Raw genomic sequence first — 24,973 nt, forward strand, 5'->3', positions numbered from 1 at the left:
TCACTGGGTGACCCGAGTACCCAGCACTCTCTTCCAGGGCTTGTCTCCCGGCAGAATACACATGCAGGGCCAGTTGCTGGTTCTTGATCGTGCTGGAGTTGGTGACAGAACTTGTTTGAATGTTGGGATGCCCCAAAATGATATGGTAGAACAGAGGTACCTGAGGTTGTTTATGTTGATGATAGTGATATTGGATCAGAGCTATTACATCTTTTTGTTGGAAAAATGCAAGAAAAAAATATTTATTATTTGCCAAATGACTCAATTGTAAACTAAATGATGTAAATGGTGGCGAAGAGGTATCTGAACTTATAGTAGTCGGTTTTTTATGGATGAAAGTCATTTTCAGTTGTTAGTAAAAAATGCTAATAAAACGAATCCTTTGACAAATAGCAATTGTAAAACTAAATGATGATGATGATATGGCAAATGTCCCTGAATTAAAAAATATGATTGGGGATATTGGGTCAAAGCTATTGACATCTATTGAAATAAATAACAATAACAAGTCATAACATGAGAAATTACAAATTATAAAAAAAGGACGGAGATACCTGACTTTATTAGAGTTCCTTTGGATGTCAATGTCATTTAGTTGCAAAGCTATTTGAACTATTTGAAAGGGTTTGAGGTTTCTCAGTCATTCACCAAAAAAGCTAATGAGCTTTTGACATTTTCAAATGTTAATCAAAATATCTAAACTTTGTTTGGAAAATCCAAAGGCTGTTCAACATTTGGGTGTCCTTGCTGAACAATATCAAAGTGGTTTGAGGTTTCTAGGTCATTCAACAAAGAACTATTGAGTTTTTTAAATATCCAATGTTTATAAAAGAAATTCAAAGCTTTTTTCGTAGAATCCAACTCTGATCAATATGAAAATGGTTTGAGGTTTCTACATGGTTAAAAAGCTATTGAATACATTACTTTGAGGCATGTAATTTATTTACGGTCCCTAACCATAAGCAGACCACCGTCGTTCGATACCCGGGGTTATAGAGTGGCTGAGTCTCAGAAAACAGAACCTGATGTCGGGTTTTCAATATCCGTTGAATATCCAATATCGAATATCCAACAACATTTACGTCGGTGTTTTCACTTGAGGGTAGTAAATCAAAACAAATGTGTGAATGCACTCTAAGTAAATGATTTCATTTAAAATAAGTAGGCTATTTAACTCGTAATAAAGCATATGATGATGAAGGCACTGGCGCGATTCTATACTTTCTGGAACATTCAAACAACGTTATACTGAGATTGATTGAAAAGTGTTGAAATTAACTGAATTTCTAGACAATTTAACACGGAAGTCTGAGCCTCAGAATATAAACCGCAAGAGAACTCAAATTAACGGTAGTTGCACCATCACCCTCTGCGCAAATCGCCTGACGACATGATAGTAATATTGGAGGCGCTGAACATAGGCAAGTAACTATGCGCTCTTTCCCGGTGTTTGGTTGACTGTTTTACGTACGAGATGTGGGCTGTTTTCTTCAGTTTTTTCCTCGCCGGCGTGAACTTTGTTTGGGGACTGGACACTCAGACCTTTGATGGAGAAGTACGAGACTTTGCCGTTGGTGACACCTTTGTTTATGTTGTCACGGATTACCGATTGTACCAACTGAACCATAATTTTACCAATGTTACGACGAGGGAAGAGCATAATTTTAGGGTAAACATTTTACTGCCATTCATTAAAAACAAGACCCTGATCACTTGTGGATCCAAGACATGCGGCTACTGTGAAATACTCGATCTCAACAACATTTCTAAATCTGTACACTTTGAGGATATTTTTGTTGGATCTTCAAATCGTAGCAGTTCGATTGGCTTCATCGTTGATGTAGGCACGGAATCCTTCATTATGGCAGGAAAGTCGAAGGCCGTTAACTCATGTCCCGATGATAAGTATTTCCTTGTCCTACGGAATACACAAGAAGGACAAAACGGGGGAACGTTTTCAATTTCAGATGATGGTTCAACTCCGTACGTTGACACCAGAAAAAAGGAGTCCTTTCATTTTGTGGACGGTTTTCAGATTTCTTCATACATCTACCTGTTCTCGAATGTACCCGAGGAGCACAACGTTCGACTTACTTGGTTCAGAGGCACAACTGGTAAAGCAGCAACTTTAAAGTCCTTCAGAGGTGCACAACTTGGGTGCTGTGAAGACATGGAGCGCCGTCGGCTCCTGTCGTCCTCCGTGATTCCAAGCCCCTCTGTGCCCCAAGGGAAGGTGCTGTGGGCTGGTGTGTTCACGGGAAATCACACTCTCGATCCCGTCAACAATGTGCTGGCCGTCTTTGACATCAGTCCTTCTGCTGAACAAACCACAGACCCAGACCTTTGCTTTGGAGACTGTCTACCGGTTAGTGAGATAGAGTGTATGTAATTCATGTCAACACTAAAACAAAATAATTGACCACTATCTTTAATTGTCTTTGTATATAATGGTTGAGATTTTCTTTGTATATAATGAACACTAATATCTGCTGTTTCCATTAAAGAACAAACCGACAACCAAACTTATTAAACTGAAACCACTGATGGTGGTGTTTAAGTACAGCTCCATGACATCCGTGTTGGCAGCGAGACACAACTCCTGGATCATTTTCTTCATCGGGACACAGGACGGACAACTCATCAAGGTATGAGGATCCCTAAAATACTCACAAATGTATACAGACATATTTACCCCCTAAAACACACTAATACTTCTTTAACAAAATTACAGTATTTGTACAGAAAAGCATGAATTTGAGGTGTAAATTAAGCATATTAACTCTGCAGATTGATCTCTTTCCTGTAGTGTTGCCTACCAGCAAATCCTTTCCATATTTCTAATGCTGATATCACAGCAATGAATCCCCAATACACAACAATGATTCTTAGTGTTTTATGCATCCTCATCATAAGCAGTCTCTTGTTGACAGAAATATGTGTCATGTAAACTGACATTTACAACTGCAGTCTGTTTCACTCTGTCCATGTCAGCTTGCTGTGGATAAAAACAACAAAGTTGCCTGTCCCAGAGTGCTCTACAAGTCAGCTGATGACCTTCATCTGTTTCCCAAAATGCATCTTGACCCAGTGGACTCCCAACATGTGTACATGGCACTGAGGAACGAGGTGGGTTCTCTTATACATGGACAACCATACTGTACAACCACTATAATAGATTACTACGGTGCAATACAATAAAGGCAGTTTGTGTGTGTGTGTTTCCTAGATGATGCGAGTTCCTGTGGCTCAGTGCAGTGGACACAAAAGTTTAAAGGAGTGCTGGTTGGCTCAGGACCCCTACTGTGGCTGGTGTATGTCTGAGTCTAGGTCAGTAACAAAAATGACAACAACAAACTCTTCAATATCAACATATTATTTCTACTTTTTACGAAGTTAAATGTGCTTGAGTTGTAATGTGATGAATTTAAGACAGGTCTCTTTTTACCTCAGGTTATTATTTGCTCTCACCATATCCTATCTGTCTTGATATTTTTAAGTGGAACGATGTGTAGCTCAAAGAGCATTTCCTCTCCAACCCAGAGCGTTGAAGCAACTTGCCACTTGAGAGTACATGCAACTTCCTGTATTCCACCCCAATTTTGTTTGAATTTTTCACCCTTTGAAAATAGTGACTTTGTCTTTCAGATGTTCATTTTTGTATGACTGCCTTCCGCCTTCTAATTGGATCTCCATCCCTGATGACTACAACCAGCAGAGAATAGTATCCCACCAGGTGGAGAAAGGCAGCAGTGGTGAGAAGATCACACTTACTGCCAAGGTCCACCTGAATGTCATTGGGACAGAAAGTCCCTTGTTCGCCTGTAACTTTTCCGGTGATCTGTGTGACACGGCCAGCCCTGGCCCTGAGTTTCCACAGTGCTACTGCCTCTTCTCCAGTGGCAAACTTCCTGCTAAGGGTCAGTGACCTTTCACCTTCTTACACTGCTGTAGATTCTGCAATGAATACTACATTAAGGTGATTTTACCCTACAGTAAAACTGAATGTTGTGCAATGATGTTGTTTCTACTTAGGTCTGGATGTCAGTGTCAAGATACGGGTGGGGAAAGCGGCCCTTTCTGAGAAACTAATGCTAACTAACTGCTCAGACATCACCGGACCACCTACCTTTGACCTGTAAGTCAGAAATCACTCATCTGATACACTGTGCCTCAGTCCCTTTATGTAGGTGTACAGTGTATGTAGTGGCTAGACTTAATTCAATAATGACCATGATTCAAATGTGACAAGTCTACTGCTAGGATGCTGTGAGAATCTTTTCAGTCACTTTTTGTATGATACAAAAATATGTATTTTGTTTCACTAGAAATTCAATTCTGAATGATAGGGGCAAATCACCTGCTGGTTTTGGGGACATTGTTTGAGATTTACTTTAAAAAGGTTAGGGTTTCAGTCGTTTTTGGAAAATGGGAAGGGACTCTACTATCAAGGAGATATTGGATCCACCCTTGAGGAACCAAGGAGAGCACCATGGACTTGTAATGGATGCAAGCTACAATTGGAAGATAGTGTGGTGAGCAGAAGAGTGAGGTGACATGAACCTGAAGAAGCTGGGAAGGTCAAGACGGACTCACCTATCTGAATTCATTGCAGGTGTTTGATGGCTCAAGCTGACAGGAAGTGCCTGTATTGTGTGTTGATAAGCTTATGCCCTTCGAAGGATGTTGGAGTCATATCAGTATGACTGCATTCTGGGAGCAAGACGCATGAGGTGATGATGTGGACGGACCTTCATTTCAAATGAAACTTCATTTAATTTGAAGTTTTTATGAGCAATTTTTAGGTTGTCTAAACTTGTTTCCATTTTTCCTTTTGGTCTCACCTCCCTAGTCCTCTATGCTGTGTGCAATGCAGGTGTGTTTTTAACCTGTCAGTCTTAACTTAACTACGTTCATTACTTAGAAATGTAGAGGGGAGAAAGTTCTGTGTTGCCTGATTGATGGTTTAGCCTTGACTGATTGATTTGTCATGGAGCCTATCTTTGATGAGTAAGGCTAATGAGTATTATTTATGGAAAAGATATCTGCAAAGACCTGAACAAGTCATTTTTCAAGTCATTTTTCCCTGATGTATTTCCTTATGTTAGACGATAGGAACCAGGACTGGGATCCACAATGGTAGATTGCTGACTTCAATGTGTTTGCCACTAAAAGGCACCCTCCCAATTACACACACACACACACACATAGACACACACACACAGACACATAGACACCTCCTTCCACTCACACCAAATAAGATGAAACATCTATTCTTCCTCCCTTAGTCTGACAACCAATTCCAACTTGATATTTGCATTTGAGGTTTGGTCCAACTGAAAAAGGTCATATGGGCACCAAAACACATGAAACAGTTAGATTCCTGTAATAGAGGATAATTTGTCTTTTTAACTATAGCCTTTATTACATCTCAATGTGGACAGAATAGCATTCAGTTCAAATCTGACAGATGGGTCTGTTCACAACATGTCAACTGTTCCACCATGTTAGCAAGCAAATCAAATAGTTGGCTTTATATACACATAAAGCTGGCTACTCATAGCAAATGGGCTTGTGGTTAAAATATTGGTCCTGAGATCTTTATTCAGTTTTGATAATCCCTTGTAAAAAGATTGTTGCATATTAGTGGATCTTCATAATGCATGATTCTGATTTGAATGTGTACCAAAAAAGTGTTCTTCACTGTGTAACCAAAATGTGTAACAAAATAAATTGTGTAACAATAAGTGTTTTTCACTGCCAGACCAGTGATTATTGTCAAAAGCAAGTGTTTTTAACACTTTGCTCTAGAAGAGCTCTCTTTGTCAAAGTTGGTGACATGAATGACCTTTTGAATGTTCAGTTATTAGAGACTGAGCCTTTTGAGACTGGCCTGATACTAGGAGTACAAACAGTGGTATTTGGCACAGTTCAGGTCAAACTAGTTTTAGGTTTTTGATGCAGACTTAATGAAGGAGCAACTCAGTAATGTCTTGTTTCGTGGTTGTCCATAAGGCTTTTCATTTAGGCCAAAAGGTATATTTCTCCGACAGGCTTTTTTACAGTATTAATAGTGCTTTGTTGCTTCTAGGATGTCCGTTTTGGAATATTTTATTCTGTGTATTTGCCTTTTTTTTCTCCACTCTGACGTTTATGTCCTTCTTGTAAAGACATCACATCATTTTTTACTGCTCTAATTGTGTTGATATCCATTATATAATAAGGCATCTTTTTTGGGGGGGTATATTGTCAAAATACCATGGCTATGCGCTGTTTCCAGGCACTCTGTGGCGTGTCGCTGCTTTGAACGGTCTTCATTTTGGATATCTGTGTCTCTCAGGTGTTCTCGGTGTATGACAGCTGGATGTAGCTGGAATAATAATGCTTGTTCCTGGACTGGGTCTGCCAACTCAGGCCCAATACAGGTAAGACCGGTGCTGGGCCACACACACACACACACACAAGGCAACAGACATCTTCTTTATGTGTTACGGCATCTTATTCTCTGTTTCTTCCATCCTCTTCCTTCCGCAGGACATCTGCAGACACAGCCAGTCAGGAATGAACTACTCTGTAAGTCCTCCATACTGTCGCCTGCTTTTTCCTCTTCGTCACCTTCGTCTCTTAGTGGGCTTTATTACTCAATTTGGGGAAGTTTGAAGTCAGAACAAGGAACTAGATGGGTGGTTTACACTGTGGTGTTGAAGAGAATTTCAGGCACAGTCATGCAAAGTAGCCAAGCTAACACATTTTCTGTGTCAATCACACAATGTACTTACATATTAACAAACTTATTTTAAAACTGTATTCCAGTCACATGAACGTCCATCTGAAAAGTCCCAACTTGCAAAGAAATCATTGGTTTAAAAGACAACAAGAACCGCCCCCTCTAAAAACAACTGCTACACCCCTAAACCTTATTTTGATTGTTGTCGATATTTCCGAGACAGGGATGCAATATATTTACGCCATGAGACTGGTGTGCTCCTTTAACGACTAAATAATGTCAACTTCTGGAAAGGAGTAACTCTAGAATAGTGTCGCATTTTTTGTTTTCTTTCTTTTTTAATGTGCTTACTTAATTGTCACGCTCATACAGGCCTGACTGAAATGTGAAGAATATCTGTGTTTATGCTGTGAATAGTGAGAGAAGTGTTTTTTTTACATCTGTTAGGTGTTAATCAGGGTTTCATCAACTTCCTGTTTCAGTTCTAGTCTTATTAAACCCCTTGGCGTTGTTTGTCTCTCTAAACATATGTCTTTGTATCCCTCTCTGTGTTCCTGATTGATCACTTTATATTTAATGCATAACTGTTATCATCATGTAATGATGGGTCAATAGTTGGGTGCATTTTAAAGCAGGTTCTAAAATGGAGACATTCTATTGGACAACATACAATGGACCATCTTCTGTGGCCTAATAGAGAAGCTAAACCTCCTTCCATTGACTTTACTAAGAAACACGGTCATATCTGCCCATGTACTGTCGGTTTGGCACCTTAAAATGGGGGACTGTGTACAAAGCCAAAAGTAAATGTAAAACACCAGCACCCAAGTGGAAAAGTAACGGAGAGTCGGTTTGAATGTAAACCTTGAAGTTTGGTGAATAAAGTCTGTAGTACATATTGCACTTTTTATTTGATCTACTATTATTTCAAAAAATATGAACATTGTTTAGAAATCTAAAATTTGAAAGGAAGCCACAGGAGGATGAAAATATCATGATTTTTTAAAGTATTTGCTTGCTCTTGACCTTTATGACTGAGGACACAATAAAGCCACTGAAATGTCCGTCTACCAAAGGTGGCTGATGGCACTTTAATTGGGGAAGGTGTGTCAATGGTTTGAACTGAATGGAATGGTATCAAACACATACCCTACATGGTTTTCATGTGTTTGATTCCATTCACTACATTATTATCAGCCATCCTTCTCTCACTAATCTCCTGTGATGTCTACCGATAGCAGGATAATATATTTAGCCATGCAATGCTATTATTTGTAGATCAGGGCATCTTTGGGTAGGTATTCTACATTTAGATCATTCTAAATGTAGGAGGCCTTTACATTTTATTCAGAATACTATAGATAATATGGTATGGAAATGGCATGGAAAATTACAAATATAGCAAAAATATTTTTGTCAATAAAGCCTTTTCTGTTTCTGATTCGTGCTACCTTTGACAGTGAGGTCTGTGGATCATATGATTGTACCGAGGGCAGAGTAGTGGTAGATTTTCCATCATAATTACATAATTTATAGCTTTTATTCTCACTGGTTCAATAAATAAATGTAAAACATGTAATAATGGTATTCATGGTTTTTACAAAATATGTCAAATAATGCCTAACCCAATAGTCCTGAACCCCATAAGTCTAGGTTCACAGACATATCTGCTTTGTTAAATGCTGTCTCTGAAAAATTGTCTGTGTATTTTGTGTTGTCAGGAGCCAGAGATCGTCTCCATAGAGCCCAGTGTTCTGTCCTTCCATGGGAGGAACCACGCCCTGATGACTGGGAAGAACCTGGATCATGTGGTCAGGGTACACATGCAGAGTCACATCAGCTGCCTTCCCAACGAGTAAGTCAAAATGGACAATCAGAGGAATCTTAATTGTTTACTTATACAGATTAATGTTTTGGGAGGTTATTTCTGTCAATTCTTTTAAACAGTGATTTACAGTAAATGTTTTGCTGGAGCTCACTTTGGTCATGAAAGCCCAAGGACTCACTGTGTTTAGTGTTTGTCTAACCTTAGTCATCTGTGTTTGACCTGATCAGATCTCCTGTGTGGAACCACACCGGTTCCAATCTGACATTCCACATCCCCAGCGGAGACAAAGGTTCTGTCAGTGTGTGTGTCGTGCTTCCAGACGGTCGCTGTGTGGGCAAAGCCACTGTAACTTACCGGTCCTCACCAACCTGTACCGGTTTATCACCAGCTAACGCATGGACCAGGTAACACAGAGACACACGCACAGATTATATACACAAACACATGAACCGGTCAGAACCAAAGGCAGTCAGTTCTCCCCCTGACCAAGAAAGGGAACAGCACCAGCTCCAACAGTGGTTGTGACCTGCAATTACCAAGAAATATAAAACGGTCAAAACACCACCAGCAACACGATGTAGCGTTGAAGAGTTTGGAAGTTTTTCTTGGTAAACCTTTTTTCAGGATTTTTGTCGCTGTTGTGGTTCACCCTTCCTCTTTTTGTCTGCTATAGCGTGAAGGCCCACCTATACTTTTAAACTCCACCACCACATTTTAAACCACAAAAGTCAAATATTTAGATAGGTGTAGCACACTCTACTAGTACTATAATTTCTGCAACAGTGCCATCAGTCACAATACATATTTAAAAATATATTTTAGATGAATGCCGTCATTGTGAGTCCCTCTAAATAATAGTGGCTGCTAAATAAATGGAATATTATACCTATATACATTGATGAGCCAAAACATTATGACCACTGACAAGGGAAGCGAATAATGTTGACCAACTCATAACAAGGACACATCTCAAGGTCTGGGTAGATTAGATGGTAAGCGAACAATCAGTTTTCATAGTCAAAATGGTGGATGCAGGAGAAATGGGCTGGAGTACAGACCTGAGCAAGTGGAAGAAGGTCCTTTGGTTCCGATGAGTACCGTTTTATTGGACATCACGTGGATGGCCGTGTACGTGTGTGCCGTTTAGCTGGGGAAGCGATGGCACCAGGATGTACTGTGGGACGACGACAAGCCAGTGGAGGCAGTGTGAGGCTCTGGCCAATGTTTTGCTAGGAAATCCCTGGGTCCGGGTTTCATCTGGTGCCACCTACCTAAACATCAATGCAGACCACATACACCCCTTCATGGCAATGGTATTCCCTGATGGCAGTGGCCTCTTTCAGCAGGATAATGCGCCCTGCCACACTGCACGCATTGTTTAGGAATGGTTTGAGGAACATGGTGAAGAGCTCAAGGTGTTGCCCTGGCCTCCAAATTCCCCAGATCTCAATCCAAAGTCGGATCCCCACCTCGCAACTTAGCGGACTTGAAGGATCGGCTGCTAATGTCTTGGTCCCAGATACCGCAGGACACCTTCATGGGTCTTGTAGGGTCCACGCCTCGGGTGGGTTGGCGCTGCTTTGGCGGCACACAGAGGACCAATGGCACGTTAGGCAGGTGGTCGTAATGTTTTGGCTCATCAATGTGTATAGACCCTGTTCAAGCCCACAAACACACAAGTATAATGCAGGGTTTAAATATGTCCTTTAGTGATTAAATGTCATTTGCTTTTTTTCTTCTTTTTACAATTTATTGTAGTAGTCGTGAAAGTTATTTCCATGGGTTGCAAAAAGCTAAATGTCAAGAGCCATGAGCTGTGCAGCCTAGATGACGCAATGCTATCAAGAGTTAAACGGTTGTACGGTGTTAATACAGCTCTGGAAGAAATCCTTTCCAAAAAAGTTTTGAATGAGGTACAGAGACATTCAGTTTGCAGTGGTCTCTTCATTTGAACCCTTCTGTTCTTAACCCTAACCCTGGCTGTTGTGTCATTTAATGAGGAAAGACATGGGGCCACTTCCCTGAAATTGCTTCACACATTAGTGCTACAATAGTTCCCACTTTTCTTAACTGTTAAGCAAGCACTGGCTTTTCTTTCTGCTTTTGGTTAATTTCCCTAAATTAAGTTATTCTTCATGTGTGCCAAGCTAATTTTGAAGTATTACAACTTTATCATATATGTCTATTTGGTATAACCTATTTGACTATGCTATTTGAATAATGTGGAGAGGACAAGACTACACTTCCCTGCAGCACTCCATGTGTGACAAACATTTTTCCTTTGTGTCCTGCAGTGGGAACAGGAGAATCAGTATCCTGGGGTCCCACCTGGAATTTGTGGAAGGGGTTGTTCATGCCGGTCAGATCATCACCACACACTATAGCTCTGGGGTGGGCTTCTTGACACATCAAATTGATTGATTTCTTGATAAAGCGTCTTCCTCCTCTCTGAATTAACCCCATATAAGCACCTCATTACACATTCACAACCAAACAAGTCATGACCACCTCAGAATCTGATGCATTACATTTCAGGAACTATGGTACCACACACCTCCTTATGGCGTGGAAGAGGACTTGCCAGTCACCACCAGCGTGTCTCTGAGAGTGGCCAACCAGACATTGGCCTGCGCCTCACAGCTCACCTACCACCACGACCCACAATTCACCAGCTTCACCACAACCAGGACGGGGAACGACCTGAGGGTCACTATTGAGGTGTGCACATATGTACTGACCCACAAACCCATTTTCTCTCTCATATTAACACACACACATACTGTTTTGTTGTGCCGGGGCAAGAAATTGTGGTGAGGCTACAGATCGGTCTCCATCCGTTTGTACGTACGTACGTAAGTTAATTAGTCCGTTGGCCTAAGGTTATGTCTCCAACACCGGTTGCCCTTTCTTTTGTTTACACAAGACTTTAACCGACAACTAGAATCCAGTCCTTCGCCAATCATCTATTAGCCTTTAAGTATTGTACGGTGTGCAAGATTTTAACTTGGATGAAGTAATGTCTGCTGAAAATAGAACATGAATGCGTTCCAGTGTGTCATGGGCATTAATGTGCCCAACCTTTCCTTTAATCTATCTGGAAAGGCTAAGGGAAGGCCAGGTTGACAGGTTAAAATGCATCACATACAAAATATATGTTTGTCTGAGGATGGCCCCATTTTCATGCACCTGTCAAACATAAAAGACCTAAAATATTTATAAAAACAGGAACCTCTTTTCTTACATCCAATAGTCTGTAGATATCTGAATACTTTTTTCCAGGAATTTTTATTTTTCCTCATCAAAGGAGACAAATGTCCCTATCTTAATTCCAATTGTGTGGATTCCCCAGTCTCTTCTTTGATCAAATACTTAATGAGTTTGGAAGGGGCAAAGAAGGGGTTCCTTGCTCTTTGCAATTACAGCATGTAAATTGTAAGAGACAACCATCCTGCCAGTAAATAAGGGCTGTGTATGTTATCACTACATATTTGTTTTCTGAATGCCTTCATGATCAGAATAAGCATATCAAAGTCCAAAGGACTATCCTTGTATAGGATTTGTTTAATTAAATATGCCCATAGAGTGATTCATTAGATTTAGAGTGAAACTAGCTAAGTGAGATAATCGTTACTGGCTTGTAAATTATGTGGAAATTGGCAAGAAACAAATCCAAAATCAGGGACTTGTGACTTGACCTGAGCTGAGAAACTTGGCTAGTGTAGTCTAAACAGATTAAATCACCTGACCTTTGAATGCTACGCCATGCCAAAGATAAAAGTTGTAGTGAGGTAAAAACAGTCAAAGTAAATTTCAGTCTTTTAGCAGTTTACAGGGTATGATGTAAAGAAACATTTTAAAAATCTTAATTTAACTAACTAAATTTAACTTACTAAACGCCAAACTCTCTGGGTTTGGCGTTTACAAAATTGTAATCATTGGCCGAAGCTGCAATTAACACCCTAGGAGGACAGCGCTCTTGCGGTTGATAAATTCCACCACAAGGAATTGCTACAGCACACAGTGTCAAAGGAACTCTACCCAACCATCCTTCCCCACAACCTGGATGTTGCACAGCCAATTGGCTGACACCGGACAACATGTTTACTGTTGCTTTCTTTTTTTATTTCAGAAAAAAGCTGACAAGTTCAACATAACCCCGTCAGAGATCTCAGTGCTGGGTGTTCTGGGAGAAAACCAGTATGTAGAATGTGTCATGGAGATCATTGAGACGAGCAACGGGACTGACTCTGTCATCTGTGAGATCAAGAACACTCCTAACGTCAACATCTTGTCACTGGAGGTAAATGTCTTATTCAGAAAGATAACGGTATTAAATACTTTAGAAAACTGACTATAGTTTATTCCTCATTATGATGTTTATTTCTCAGATAAGAATAGGAAATTTCACAAAAAACCTTAAGCCACCAACTACACCCTACCTGCAAGTCACCCTTGTTGTCATCACCATCATCATCATCATCATCTCAGGTGTTGGTAAGTATTCGTTCAACTTCATTTTTATCTAGCCTCTCACAACAGATTGTCCAACTGTTATCATGTCTGGGTTTTCATATTAGTTCTGACCTGGTTTGATTGAATAGGTGTGTGTGAATGAAGCCCTTCTATTTGTGCTGTCTGGGTAGTTTGGTATTTTTACAGTAAACAGAGGAAAATGGCGGCACAGATGAACAGGCAGCTGGAAGAGCTGGAGTGTGACATCAGAAATGACATCCGGCAAGGTTGGTCGTCATAGTCACACCGTGATTTTAGTTCTTCACTTGGATGCACATAATCACATTGACAAGCCCACAAACACACACAAACAGACAGACACACTCACCTTCGCACCCAATTGTCATAACATCTAATTGACAGCCGCAAGATCCTTGACTATAGTACCACCCACACGCATACTGTAAATAGAATAAAACACATACAGCCTACGTTGTTACCTCTTACATTCGCTCCTACTCTATAGGATTTGTGGATATGCAGACGGAAAGGTGTGACTTAATTGAGAACGTTGGAGCCATCCCGTTCTTGGACTACAAGCACTTCGCTTCCAGAATCTTCTTCCCTGACGTATGTAGGGTCAATGCAGTATTTCAGATGCTCTGCTTTAAATGTCTGATTGTATGTGATGTATTGTGGGGACACATACAATGGGGCAAAAAAGTATTTAGTCAGCCACCAATTGTGCAAGTTCTCCTACTTAAAAAGATGAGAGAGGCCTGTCATTTTCATCATAGGTACACTTCAACTATGAGAGACAAAATGACAAAAAAAGAGGTGTCTCTTTTACTGATAACAAGTTCTAACAGGTGCCATTAATACAGGTAACGAGTGGAGGACAGAGGAGCCTCTTAAAGAAGTTGTTACAGGTCTGTGAGAGCCAGAAATCTTGCTTGTTTGTAGGTGACCAAATACTTATTTTACAGAGGAATTTTGTCATTTTGTCTCTCATAGTTGAAGTGTACCTATGATGAAAATTACAGGCCTCTCTCATCTTTTTAAGTGGGAGAACTTGCACAATTGGTGGCTGACTAAATACTTTTTGGCCCCACTGTAGATTGTGTGGATGTTCATTCATTGACAGATTTTTTCTACTAGGGTGGACCTATGATGACCTCCTGTATCAAAGACATTGGCCAGGTGAGTTTTATTTGCACTGCACAGGAGAACCATGTTTATGTGGACAATACCATAAGGGATTTTGAGGACATATTACATTTCCATGAGTAGCCAACATCCCGCTCTGTGGGCAGGACACAGTCAAGGTGCAGCTGGATATGAGCTGTCAGGCCCTGTCCAGGCTGATCCGGGATCAGGTGTTCCTCACCACTTTCGTCCACACTCTGGAAGAGCAGAAGAACTTCAACATCAAGGAGAAGTAAGTCAAGATTGACAGCCCCAAGGACAAGACAACCCGCAGTTTACGGAGTCTCTGAGGTTGTTTAAGATGCAACTAAATTAAAAGGATTTAGATGTATAGTTATTTCAATTTTACAAGGCAAGTCAGTTACGACCAAATTCATATTTACAATAACAGCCTGGCAAGGGACAAAATCACATAGAGAGACACCACTAAAATACATGAAAAATAAAATCACATAGTGACACCACTAAACTACATGAAAACCAATCACATAGCTGGGCACCAAACTGTTATCCATTAATCTTTAATTAACAAAGTTAAAATGTTCATTTAACTGTGAAAATCATAATCAGACTAATTAACTTCTGTTACATTTAACGCCCGTTAACCGAAGTCCGCTAACACAAAAACTAAATGAATATCCTTAAACAAGAAAAGGATCCAACCAAGCCTTGTTTGGCCAGCTCGTGACTAGAAGAAATGAATCTTGTTCTCACTGGATTTGAACCAGGGTCTCCTATGTGACAGGCTGTTTCTTTAACCACTACTTCACACATGTGCAGAGTGTTTTGCATTGTTAAACCAATTAGTTGAAACTCGACGGTTTTCGAAACTACTTCCCTACGTTAGTGTACAGTGTAGTTTTTGTTTATCCTGAACGAATCCTAATAAGTACTTTGTTCTGACAGAGGTGAGGATCAAACACCGGTCACCCACATGGCAGTCTGCGTCTCTAACAACTACACAATATAACAATGGCTGGGTAGTCAGTCAGGCACTTAGTATGACACATTTGCTCTTCTTGGCTGGCTTCACTTAGTCTAAGCCAATTTTTGCTTCAGTCCAGATTGGGGAACAAGACCAAATTCAGTGCTTGCTGTGCTGAATGCTATATCTAGATCCAAAAATGCAGTAACTTCAATGATACTTTACGGTTCCTCGTCTGTTGTTTGACTTAGTCAGGCAGTCAGGAATCCAATAGAACAAAACGCAAGCTTCTAGCATGTACAGTAAAAAAAAAAATGGATGCAAGCTCTTCAAAATACCCAAAAAGGCTTATTTTTCACTCTTCGTGAGATGTTTTTAGAGAATAAAAATATTTTTTTATAGCAAAGATTTACGTTTACATTTATCGCTAACTTCTGTTAAATTTTTAACCATTAAACTGATGTTTTGGTGAACATATTAACAGTTAAAGTTAAACAACATGAAAACCAATCACATAGACATTTATAGTTTGTGAAATTAGTTTGAAAATGTGAATTTCTTTTTTTAAGAATATAATTTTAACATTTTCAAATATTTTTAAATGTTTCCAAAGGCTGTGCAACATGTGGGGATGCTCTCTGAACAATCTGAAAGTGGTTTGGGCTTTCTAAGCCTCACAGTTTAAAAGCTATTGAATACATACATTTGAGGCATGTAATTTGCTTATGGATAGCACTAGTCAGCTATCTATCAATGACTAGCTGGCTTGCTTACCTGCATGTATTCCGTTCCGTTCCATTCGTTCTTGTTGTTCTCAATTGCGAACTACAAACAAAATTACGAACAAACTGCTGACTGCGAGCTTTTGCCATGGTGGCCATAGTGTACCATGATTTTCAGGGCCTCACGGCCATGGCCACCTTGAAACTCCTACGCTGGTTGTACTGTAGTGTTTTGTCATTACGCACGGTGTGGAGAACATTCCATTGATGTCCGGCCCTCAGGTGTGCAGTGGCCTCTCTGCTGACTGTGGCCCTCCATGGTGACCTGCCCTACCTGACTCAGGTGATGGAGGACCTTCTCAGGGCTCTGATGGAGCAGCCCAGTAACTCCCAGGCCAAACTCATGCTGCGACGCACCCAGTCCATCGTAGAGAAGATGCTCACCAACTGGATGTCCATCTGTCTCTACGGCTTCCTAAGGGTCAGTCTAAAGCAGTCTGCAGGACTTATTTTCTTGCTTCTTCTAGCAAAGATTCATTCTTGTGTACTGTGTGTACAGGATTAGCCTGGTTGCCGTTAGTGTACTGCGTGGTTTCCTAAACACAGGGCTTCTGATAAGTAAACGCTGGTTGATGCAGTTGTTTTCTTCTTGTATGTATAAATACACATGTTTAGTGTTTCTTTATGGTTTGATGGTGGGATTGGTGTGTCTCCATAGGAAAGTGTGGGCCAGCACCTTTTCCTGTTGGTGTGTGCTCTGACCCACCAGATGTCTAAAGGACCAGTGGACTCAGTCACAGAGAAGGCTCTCTACACACTCAACGAAGACTGGTTATTATGGCAAGCCCAGGACTTCAGCCCAATGGTACAAACACCTACACCTCGAGGCAAGCGCCTGGCAAGAATGGGTAGACGGCAGAAAAAAGGAAACGTCAACTTTTGATTTAACAGGTTGCGGTTGGGGCAACTAGTCAGTCAGCCTGTTCGACAACGTTTTGTTATGCTGGGGCAACAAAAGATCTTATCTTCACATCCAAAACACATCTTTATATTTATCAGTTGGTTTTGCCCAGCCTGATTATGATTAGAAATGTATAAATATATATGTTATATGTTCAGCCTGATAATATTGGGTTGATGTAATCTGAGGCCCTTGTTTTGTTATCAGATTTCTTATACTGATTATAATTGGGTACAGCGCTGCACATGATGTTGACAGGAAAACCTCTTGTGTTTTTAGGAAACTATGGGTGGGTATTGCCTCCTCATGCACATGGTTCTTGGTTTCAGTATCTGAAATTCAACATTAAACCGGAAGATTAAAGTTTGTGAGCACAGCTTGAGCCGAATGGTAGATTTAAATATTGAATATGAATTTCCTGGGGCTTGCTTAAACTCTTTCAAGATTTTTTAAAAGGTTTTGAAGATCTTGGTGCATTAGTCAGAACCATACAGCTTGTTGCCTGAGAGGCTGTCATAAAATGTTTATCTCCCAGCAACATTGCTGCATTTTTACATTAGGTGTTAGTTCCTTTCATTGTGATAAGGATTTGTTAATGGTAGTTTTGTAGTAACTGTACTACAATTTTAATTTAATCATCAATCAATAATCACATGTGCTGTAAAAATTATACATTTCCTCATGTGATATAAATATGCATTTCACTGAGTAGAAACTACTTTTCCTGGTTGTATGAAATGTCTCCTTTGATGTTAAGCTGTCACAAGACTAATCACCCCACCCGTTTAGTGGATCCGTTTTGGGGTTAAGTGTGGTAGATGTGTTGTCACAACCTCATCTTACTCACCTGTTGGAGTCTTGTTGGAACGCTCCTCCAAAATGCCTCACTTTCTCCATCTTTTCCTGTCCTTGGTTACGGGATGAGGTCCTGGAGCACCAGAATCTACTGGTCCACTATATCAATATTTGTAGTCAGCAAGGCGTGATTCATTTATTCATTTTCAGAAATTCTTTGGGTCTTAGGAAATCAGGTCTGAGACAATATTTAAGCATTATGTACATATCAATTTTAAAAATGACAGCATTGGTCCCTAAAATGTGATTTCTGTTATAAGATACTTTTTTTTCCATTTAGTAGTGGCTCTTATCCAGAGCAACTTAATATAGAGCAAGCATTTTTCAGTACATTGCTCAAGGGCAGAAGGACAGCTTTTTAAATGTTCAGGCCGGGGATTCAAACCTGCAACCTTTGGTTATTTGCCCTAACCCATTTGTCATGTGTCTATGGTACATCTCAGAGGCTGAAGGTGCTGTTTGCCGTGGGAACAGACGGTGAGGTCAGTGAGCCCCTGGAGGTCAGTGCTCTGGACTGTGACACAGTGGAGCAGGTCAAAGAGAAGATCCTCCTGGCCTTCAAGTCCAAGTTTGGCTTCCCCTACAACACACCTCTTAGAGATATACACATTGGTCAGTTGTGGTGCAAACAAGATGGATATTCCTAAAAGCATTAACTTTAAATGAAGAGTCTTAATTGATTATATAGTATTTTTTTTAAAGCAATGGCTTTCTAATGTTAATCTCTCTCTCTCTAACTCTGCAGAGTATGAGAACAATGGAAGGTTTGTCCCCCTAGAAGAGGTGGACGCCAGTTCAAAGGTTATAGGGGATGTGACCATGCTCAACACACTCAAGCACTACAAGGTCAGGCAATACTACCAAGTCTCCTGATACATGAAATATTATGTATTAATCTGCAACGCTCAGTCCTCTGCCCAGTTCTTCTGGCCACTGATAAGAGCCATTACCTCCTTACAAGGCAACCAGGCTGGTAGAGTGCAGCTGCCCATGACCAAAACCGGACGATCATTAGATTAGAACCGCTGTACCGCTTTCAGAATCACAATCACATTTCTAAGTATTTTTACACACAGTTTACAAAAGTTTACATCGAAACAAGCTAGATACGAGGTTGAGCTAGAGATGTAAGATAGTAGGCTTTTAGTCACAGTGTTAGTGCCGTCAACAGTTTTATTTGTCCTGCTGCAGTGTTTTATTTATTAGTCCCCCAAAATAGGCTCAACCGTTTGTGCTCTGTTTGTGCCGTTAATATTTTGGTTTGCTGCTGTCATGTTTTAGATTAAATTGTATGGTTTCATTTTTGCGACTGTCTTACTAATACAGTTGAATATGTAATGACAGAGCTATAGTGGAAAGAGAGTAAAGCCAAAGCGCTATCCAATAGAAATGTAGGTTCTGTGCCAAAAACTGTAGCAGCACAACTAAAAGTTTTAACGGAACAAACCAGCACATACGAAGCTCAGACAAACAAACATTTTGAGTGAATTTGGAGCATGTGTGACCTCCAAATGACCTATAAAACATTCTTTAATTTCTAAAAAATGATAGCAACACAAACAACAATTTTAACAGCACAAACGGAGCGCAAACAATTAAGCCTATTTTTGCCGAAGTTTTGCATTGGGTGTGGGGCCAACATCACGCAGGTTCTTGTAACTCAGTCTGGGTGTCTTAACAGGTTCCAGATGGAGCGTCCATCAAAGTGCTCTCTAAGACCCACCCCCCTCTGAGTCCTCAGGGCAGCCTGAAAGGTAAGGGTGGTGCCGGATATGGAGTGATATAGTGCCCCACATCTTGATAGCTCCTAAAGTTGTGGCCCCAGTACACTACACACGACTCTGTGTTAAGCAGGGAAATAAAAGGCTTCAGCTGTTCAAACAGTATTGAAATCACCATGGTCAAAACCATAAAATTTTAACTTTACCTCCCTGGTTAAAATATGTTTTTTATTGAGGTTTTAGACTCCTTAAGTGAGGGGCAAATAAATTGCAACTTTGAATACAACTTCAATGAACAACAATTTTATTTCCGGTCAACCTGATTTACGTCAAAATCCTAATGTTTGATTTATGAGTCTGTGGTATGTTCAAAAGAATTGAAATAAACGTTTGAACATACCGATGCTAACAATATTAGCCGTAGTGCATATTAGTGCAAAGAAACAGAATACAACTATGTCTGGAGAGTTTCATTATCCTTTTGAATAGTCAAATATTAGAATCACAGTCGAGTCAATCAAATGGGCACAAAGTTACATTTAGTATTTGTTTAACTGTCAAAATATTTTGGTACTGTAATATATTTTTTGTTCCTCATTTGCCTTCATTCTAATGTAAAATAGCAGAAGCGAGACTGTAAGTGAAACACATGTGAGATGGAAAAATAGTAACAGCAACTAGGAAAGAGTTGTCTGCTATATCCATGTCCCCTTTTTATGTGTATGTTACAGATGATCAGAACTACTCCACAAAGTACTTCCACCTGGTAAGTGGCAACATGAGCCCTTCAAATAAATGCCGGTTTTAGTGTGATCTGATGAGTTACCAATGCACTTTGATCCTAGATTGATCCTGACATTGAACAGAACCAGAAGAACCCTGAGAGGAAGAAGCTGAAATTGAAGGAAGTCTACCTGACCAAGCTTCTCTCCACCAAGGCAATTGGAACTTACTGTAAACTTGTATCCTGACCTGTTAAGCCAGTGTTTCTCAAACCTGCTCCTGGATGCCCCCCCTCCCCTGCATGTTTTAGATCTCTCTGCCCTAACATACTTGATGTAGCTCATCAAGGACTTGATAATGAGCCCAGTCAGGTTGTTTGCAAGAGAATGCGCTCTCCTCCAAGCATTTTTCTGCTGGTGAATACTTTCTGATTGAGTGGGACGTGTGATAAGAGGCAGCAGAGCTTGGCAAGATGTGTGTCAGAGGACACGTCTCAGTCTTCAGCTGTTCTAAATCCGTTGGGGGGTTGCTGAGATGGCAAATGACAGTTCTTGCCTTATTTCCTGGCAGAACAATGCTTTACATTTTTTTGAAATAAACAGATAAGTACCGTAGCTGCTTGAGAGTGTCAGTGTTTGACCAAAGCTTTTTTCCTTTTAGGTGGCTGTTCACTCGTTTGTAGAGAACCTGTTCAGAGCCATCTGGGGAACCTCCGACCTTAAAGCCCCGCCTGCTGTCAAGTACTTCTTTGACTTCCTGGATGCCCAGGCAGAGAATAAGAGGATCAATGACCCGGATGTACTACACATCTGGAAAACCAATAGGTGCATATTCCTTAAAGTACACTGTAGCAAAGCGCTTTCCAACTGAAAACTAATAATAACATTGAATTCACTTCTCATTGGTGTACTCATTGTGTTGGGTTGGGATAGAAAGTTTGACTCGTCCACTGTCCTCCTCTCCCAGTCTGCCCCTGCGGTTCTGGGTGAACATCCTGAAGAACCCCCAGTTTGTGTTTGACATGGAGAAGACTCCACCGCTGGACGGCTGTCTGTCCGTTATCGCCCAGGCTTTCATGGATTCCTTCTCTTTGGCAGAGAAGCAGTTAGGCAAGGTGGGGCCAGGACATTACAGCATATATTGGCTAACAAACCTTATCTATTTGGCTTTTGTGTAGGTTTCAACTTTAAAGGAGCAGTCAACTTATAGAATGCATTCTCTTTTTGGAAGCTAGGTGAATAGCAGGATTCAGTGTTTTGCATGAGTGTTTTACTTCCCCTTTTGGTTAACCATCACTGTAAAGTTTATATTTTTGAATATCTTAACTCTTAACTTCAGCAACCAGGAAATGGATTTGCATGTGTCTGTCTACTGTTTGTATATGTGCTTAAGGAGATGTCAATTTGTGAGAGTCAATTTGTGCTGCTCTTCCATTTTACTTTTCAAATAGAAAATCAATATTCTTGAAAGCATCCAATAGATTCTGGGCGACTAACTATTGTGAAACACTGTCATTATTAACACAGTATTCTAGGAGCAATATAAAGGATGTGAACATTCAGTGGCTTAATGGTTAACGCTTGACATCTTGAGGTTAGTGGTTCAAACCTCATCTTCTACAGGACCACAGTATATACTGTTCTACTGTACAAAGAGACTGATAAAGAAGGCGCAGAACACTGTGGCCTAGTCGTTAAATTCAATAGACGTTTTAGGTTCAAACCTCGTTTTAACTACAACCTCTAGCCAGTATGAACGGCTGCAACAGGTACAATGCCAGGAACTGCTTGTGGATTGTGGTTCCAGCTCTGACACCGCCAACACGCCAACAGTGGTTTTCTTTTCTAAGCTGGAGGCTCAGATGTATGCTCGCCTATCATCTGGATGTGATATGATTGGACCTTTCTGTTTTCCAGCATGATCCAACCAATAAGCTACTCTATGCCAAAGATATACCCCAGTACAAACAGGAAGTGAGGAACTACTACAAACAGGTCAGGAACCAGTCACCAATCAGCAGCTCTGAGTTCCAGGAGTACCTTCGAGAGGAGTCAAAGGTAAATCTCTCCACCATCACCACACACACACACCTTTTTTATTTAAACCTATTTTGTCACTGTGCTAGACATGATGTGGTTCTTTTTCTTTTATTAGAAACATGAAAATGAATTCAATGAATCAGCTGCTCTCCGAGAACTCTATAAATACCTGCAGCAATACTTTGACGAGGTAAAGCTCTCTGTCTTTCTTTCCATAGCCTTTTGACCACCCACTCATCTTTATTGGCACTCACATTTTCTTACAGAACTTTAACTCATCCCAAACACCGTTATGCCAGGTTTCAAAATCTGCAGAAGGCTGTTGATCAAGCCACTATAATAAATATTGCATCTCTGTAATTGTGGCATGACACCCAGCCATATTGGGGGAAATAAAAAAGAACTGCTGTAGCTAATTATGGCGATGGTTTCAGTTCCTGTTTTATATCTAAATTAGATAATCTCAGATCCATGTGCAGACGGTTTTACATTCTACTGCATTTGGCCATACTTACGTAGGCCATACTTACAAGTATTATGTTTATGTACTTCATGACTAGAAGTATTGGTTTCGTACGAAGTGTTCATTGTAATTCCCTTTTGTGGCACATTGTTACTGCCTCATGTTTCATGTTTATGCACAGAAGCTGGATTTATTTGAGCATATTTGTAAACAAAATCGTTTATTGTGTTTGCCCTGGCAGATTAAATGCAGATTAAAAATGCAACTGGATAGCAATGGTGCTCCCATGGACCTGATGGATCAACTGCATCGTGTGAAAAGTCTGTTTGACGGCCTGAAAAGCTGTTCTTGGAACTAAGCTCACTCCCCTTAACTAACCCTTAACCTCCCCATGCTGAAGGCCAGAAAACTGTTCTAAGGACCACTCTCCACCCAGCTGTGCGCTTTACAGACTGCTGGAATATGTTGCAGGACTATATATAAGTATTTCCAGGGAGGCTTTTTCAGAATACTAAGATGCTGAAATTTACGTCTGGAATGAGCAGGTTCCAAAATCCACTCAGGAATTTACCCAAAAGCAGGAAGTATCCAATTGTTATGAAGCTGGGATTAAAGGAGAGAGGTGGCTTTATTCCAACTCCAAAGTTAGAGTTCTAAATCCATCTTATTTTTTTCGTCCTATCAAACCGAAAAGATCTGGTATTCTACACAAAGTTAATTATTATATGAGTCGTTTACTTTAAATTTTTTCTAAAAGGAAATTAGACTATTACTATTATGTATTAGTAATAGTACAGATACCATTAGTAATAGTATCTGTATTGCAATTCAGGTTGTAATGAAACAAAACCCAGAATCCAGGGGTTGAGTACTTTCTGAAGGCCTTGTTATTCATCTATTTTAAACTCTACCAGTGAAGATACCCTCAGTTTTGAATGTTCAGGATAAATGTGTACGTTTGAGGATATCCCAACCCTTTTGTCTTAATGTTCTTAACCTCACTAACAGCCGTCCTCCACATCACAGTAACACTGGTCACCCTGGTCACGTTCACATTAATGATTTGTGCATAAATTTTAAGCTATCTAAGAAAAGAACAATCATATCCCATCCAAGAAGCATTTAGAACTATGCCTCTCATGGTAATTAACTGTGCACTTTTCCAATCTAATCTACTTTATGTGCGTCTGATGAATGAAATGTAAATTGTATGTGCTGCAGTACACAAAGATTAAAAGGTCTATTTATGCATTATATGGAGCCTGCGTCAAGCCAATCCTATTGTCCTCATTCATAACGCATCTAAACATGCATATACATTATTGTTATGTTGATTGGTCATCTTCAGATACAAAAAATGTTAACGCCTGTAAATGCTACAAACCAGACAAGATAGAAAAGGGAGAGTTTACCTTTTATCCCTCAGTGCTTCTTCTGAAATGTTGTAGACGGGGAAGGGAAGCAGTGGCAACACTGAGGGATAGGAGTGGATAGTTTTTATGCGGATCTAGTGTGGTTTTCTCCAGAAGGGGAATGACTATGGCCAGTTTGAAGTTAGATGGAATGCAGCCAGTGTTTAGTTGTGATTTGATTCTGATTTGACCCATTTCATCTCACTCAAAGGTCTAAACTCAGACTCAGCCACAGTCACTCAAGGTGTCACCCAGGGCTCAGTACTTGGTCCCCTACTCTTCATCATCTACATCCTTTCCCATGGTCAAATCCTCCATCAATTCAACCTTAATTTCCACTGCTATGCTGATGATACACAAATATATCTAGCCACCAAGTCTCTCACCAACCCAACTCTGACCCATATTGAAATCTGCCTGACTGTAATAAAAGCATGGATAAGAGACAACTTCCTCAAACTAAAGTGTGACAAAACAGAACTCATAGTCATTGGAACCAAATCCACCCTCACCAAAACTGGCACTTTCAATCTCAGCATCAATGACACTGTTGTTTTCCCGTCCCCCCACGCACGTAACCTTGGCGTCATTCTGGACTCTACACTCTCCTTTGATCAGCACGTCAAACAGACTGTAAAATCTTAATACTTCCATCTTCTCAACATCGCCTAACTGAGACCTTCCCTCTCCTGTCCTTCTGCTGAAACACTAACACATGGATTCATAACCTACCATTTTCACTGCTGCAACTCCCTATTCACCGGCATCAAGTGTACATCCCTCCATAAGCTCCAAATGGTTCAGAACGCTGCAGCCTGACTACTCTCCTACACCAAGTCCCGGCAGCATATTACCCCAATCCTCTGTGAGTTACACTGCCTTCGTATCTCCCAACGCATCAATTACAAGATCCTACTACTGACATATAAAGCCCTAAACTAT

General features: G+C 40.4%; 1 protein-coding gene across 1 annotated transcript; it reads left to right on the plus strand.

Annotated features, from left to right (window-relative positions):
• Window positions 1-1,450: 1,450 nt before the first annotated feature.
• Window positions 1,451-23,875, plus strand: plxnc1 (plexin C1). Its single transcript, XM_010866452.5, has 30 exons — window positions 1,451-2,365; window positions 2,505-2,645; window positions 2,992-3,126; window positions 3,227-3,327; window positions 3,646-3,917; window positions 4,033-4,135; window positions 6,338-6,422; window positions 6,532-6,570; window positions 8,446-8,579; window positions 8,780-8,956; window positions 10,847-10,943; window positions 11,088-11,270; window positions 12,682-12,852; window positions 12,941-13,046; window positions 13,196-13,291; window positions 13,531-13,634; window positions 14,163-14,204; window positions 14,318-14,442; window positions 16,140-16,338; window positions 16,576-16,722; window positions 18,117-18,285; window positions 18,419-18,519; window positions 19,355-19,427; window positions 20,126-20,160; window positions 20,240-20,332; window positions 20,778-20,941; window positions 21,084-21,231; window positions 22,034-22,174; window positions 22,272-22,346; window positions 22,861-23,875. Exons 1-30 carry the CDS (start codon window positions 1,475-1,477, stop codon window positions 22,975-22,977), a joined length of 4,464 nt encoding a protein of 1,487 aa, XP_010864754.3. The 5' UTR covers window positions 1,451-1,474; the 3' UTR covers window positions 22,978-23,875.
• Window positions 23,876-24,973: the final 1,098 nt, after the last annotated feature.

This window comes from Esox lucius, chromosome 23 (genome assembly GCF_011004845.1).
Source record: "Esox lucius isolate fEsoLuc1 chromosome 23, fEsoLuc1.pri, whole genome shotgun sequence".
NCBI classification, from domain to species: Eukaryota; Metazoa; Chordata; class Actinopteri; order Esociformes; family Esocidae; genus Esox; species Esox lucius.

Coding starts and splice junctions, on each gene's coding strand:
- plxnc1 (XM_010866452.5), top strand. CDS start 1,475: ATGTGGGCTGTTTTCTTCAGTTTTTTCCTCGCCGGCGTGAACTTTGTT. Junction 2,366..2,504: donor GCTTTGGAGACTGTCTACCG/GTTAGTGAGATA, acceptor TTTCCATTAAAG/AACAAACCGACAACCAAACT. Junction 18,520..19,354: donor ACACACTCAAGCACTACAAG/GTCAGGCAATAC, acceptor GTGTCTTAACAG/GTTCCAGATGGAGCGTCCAT.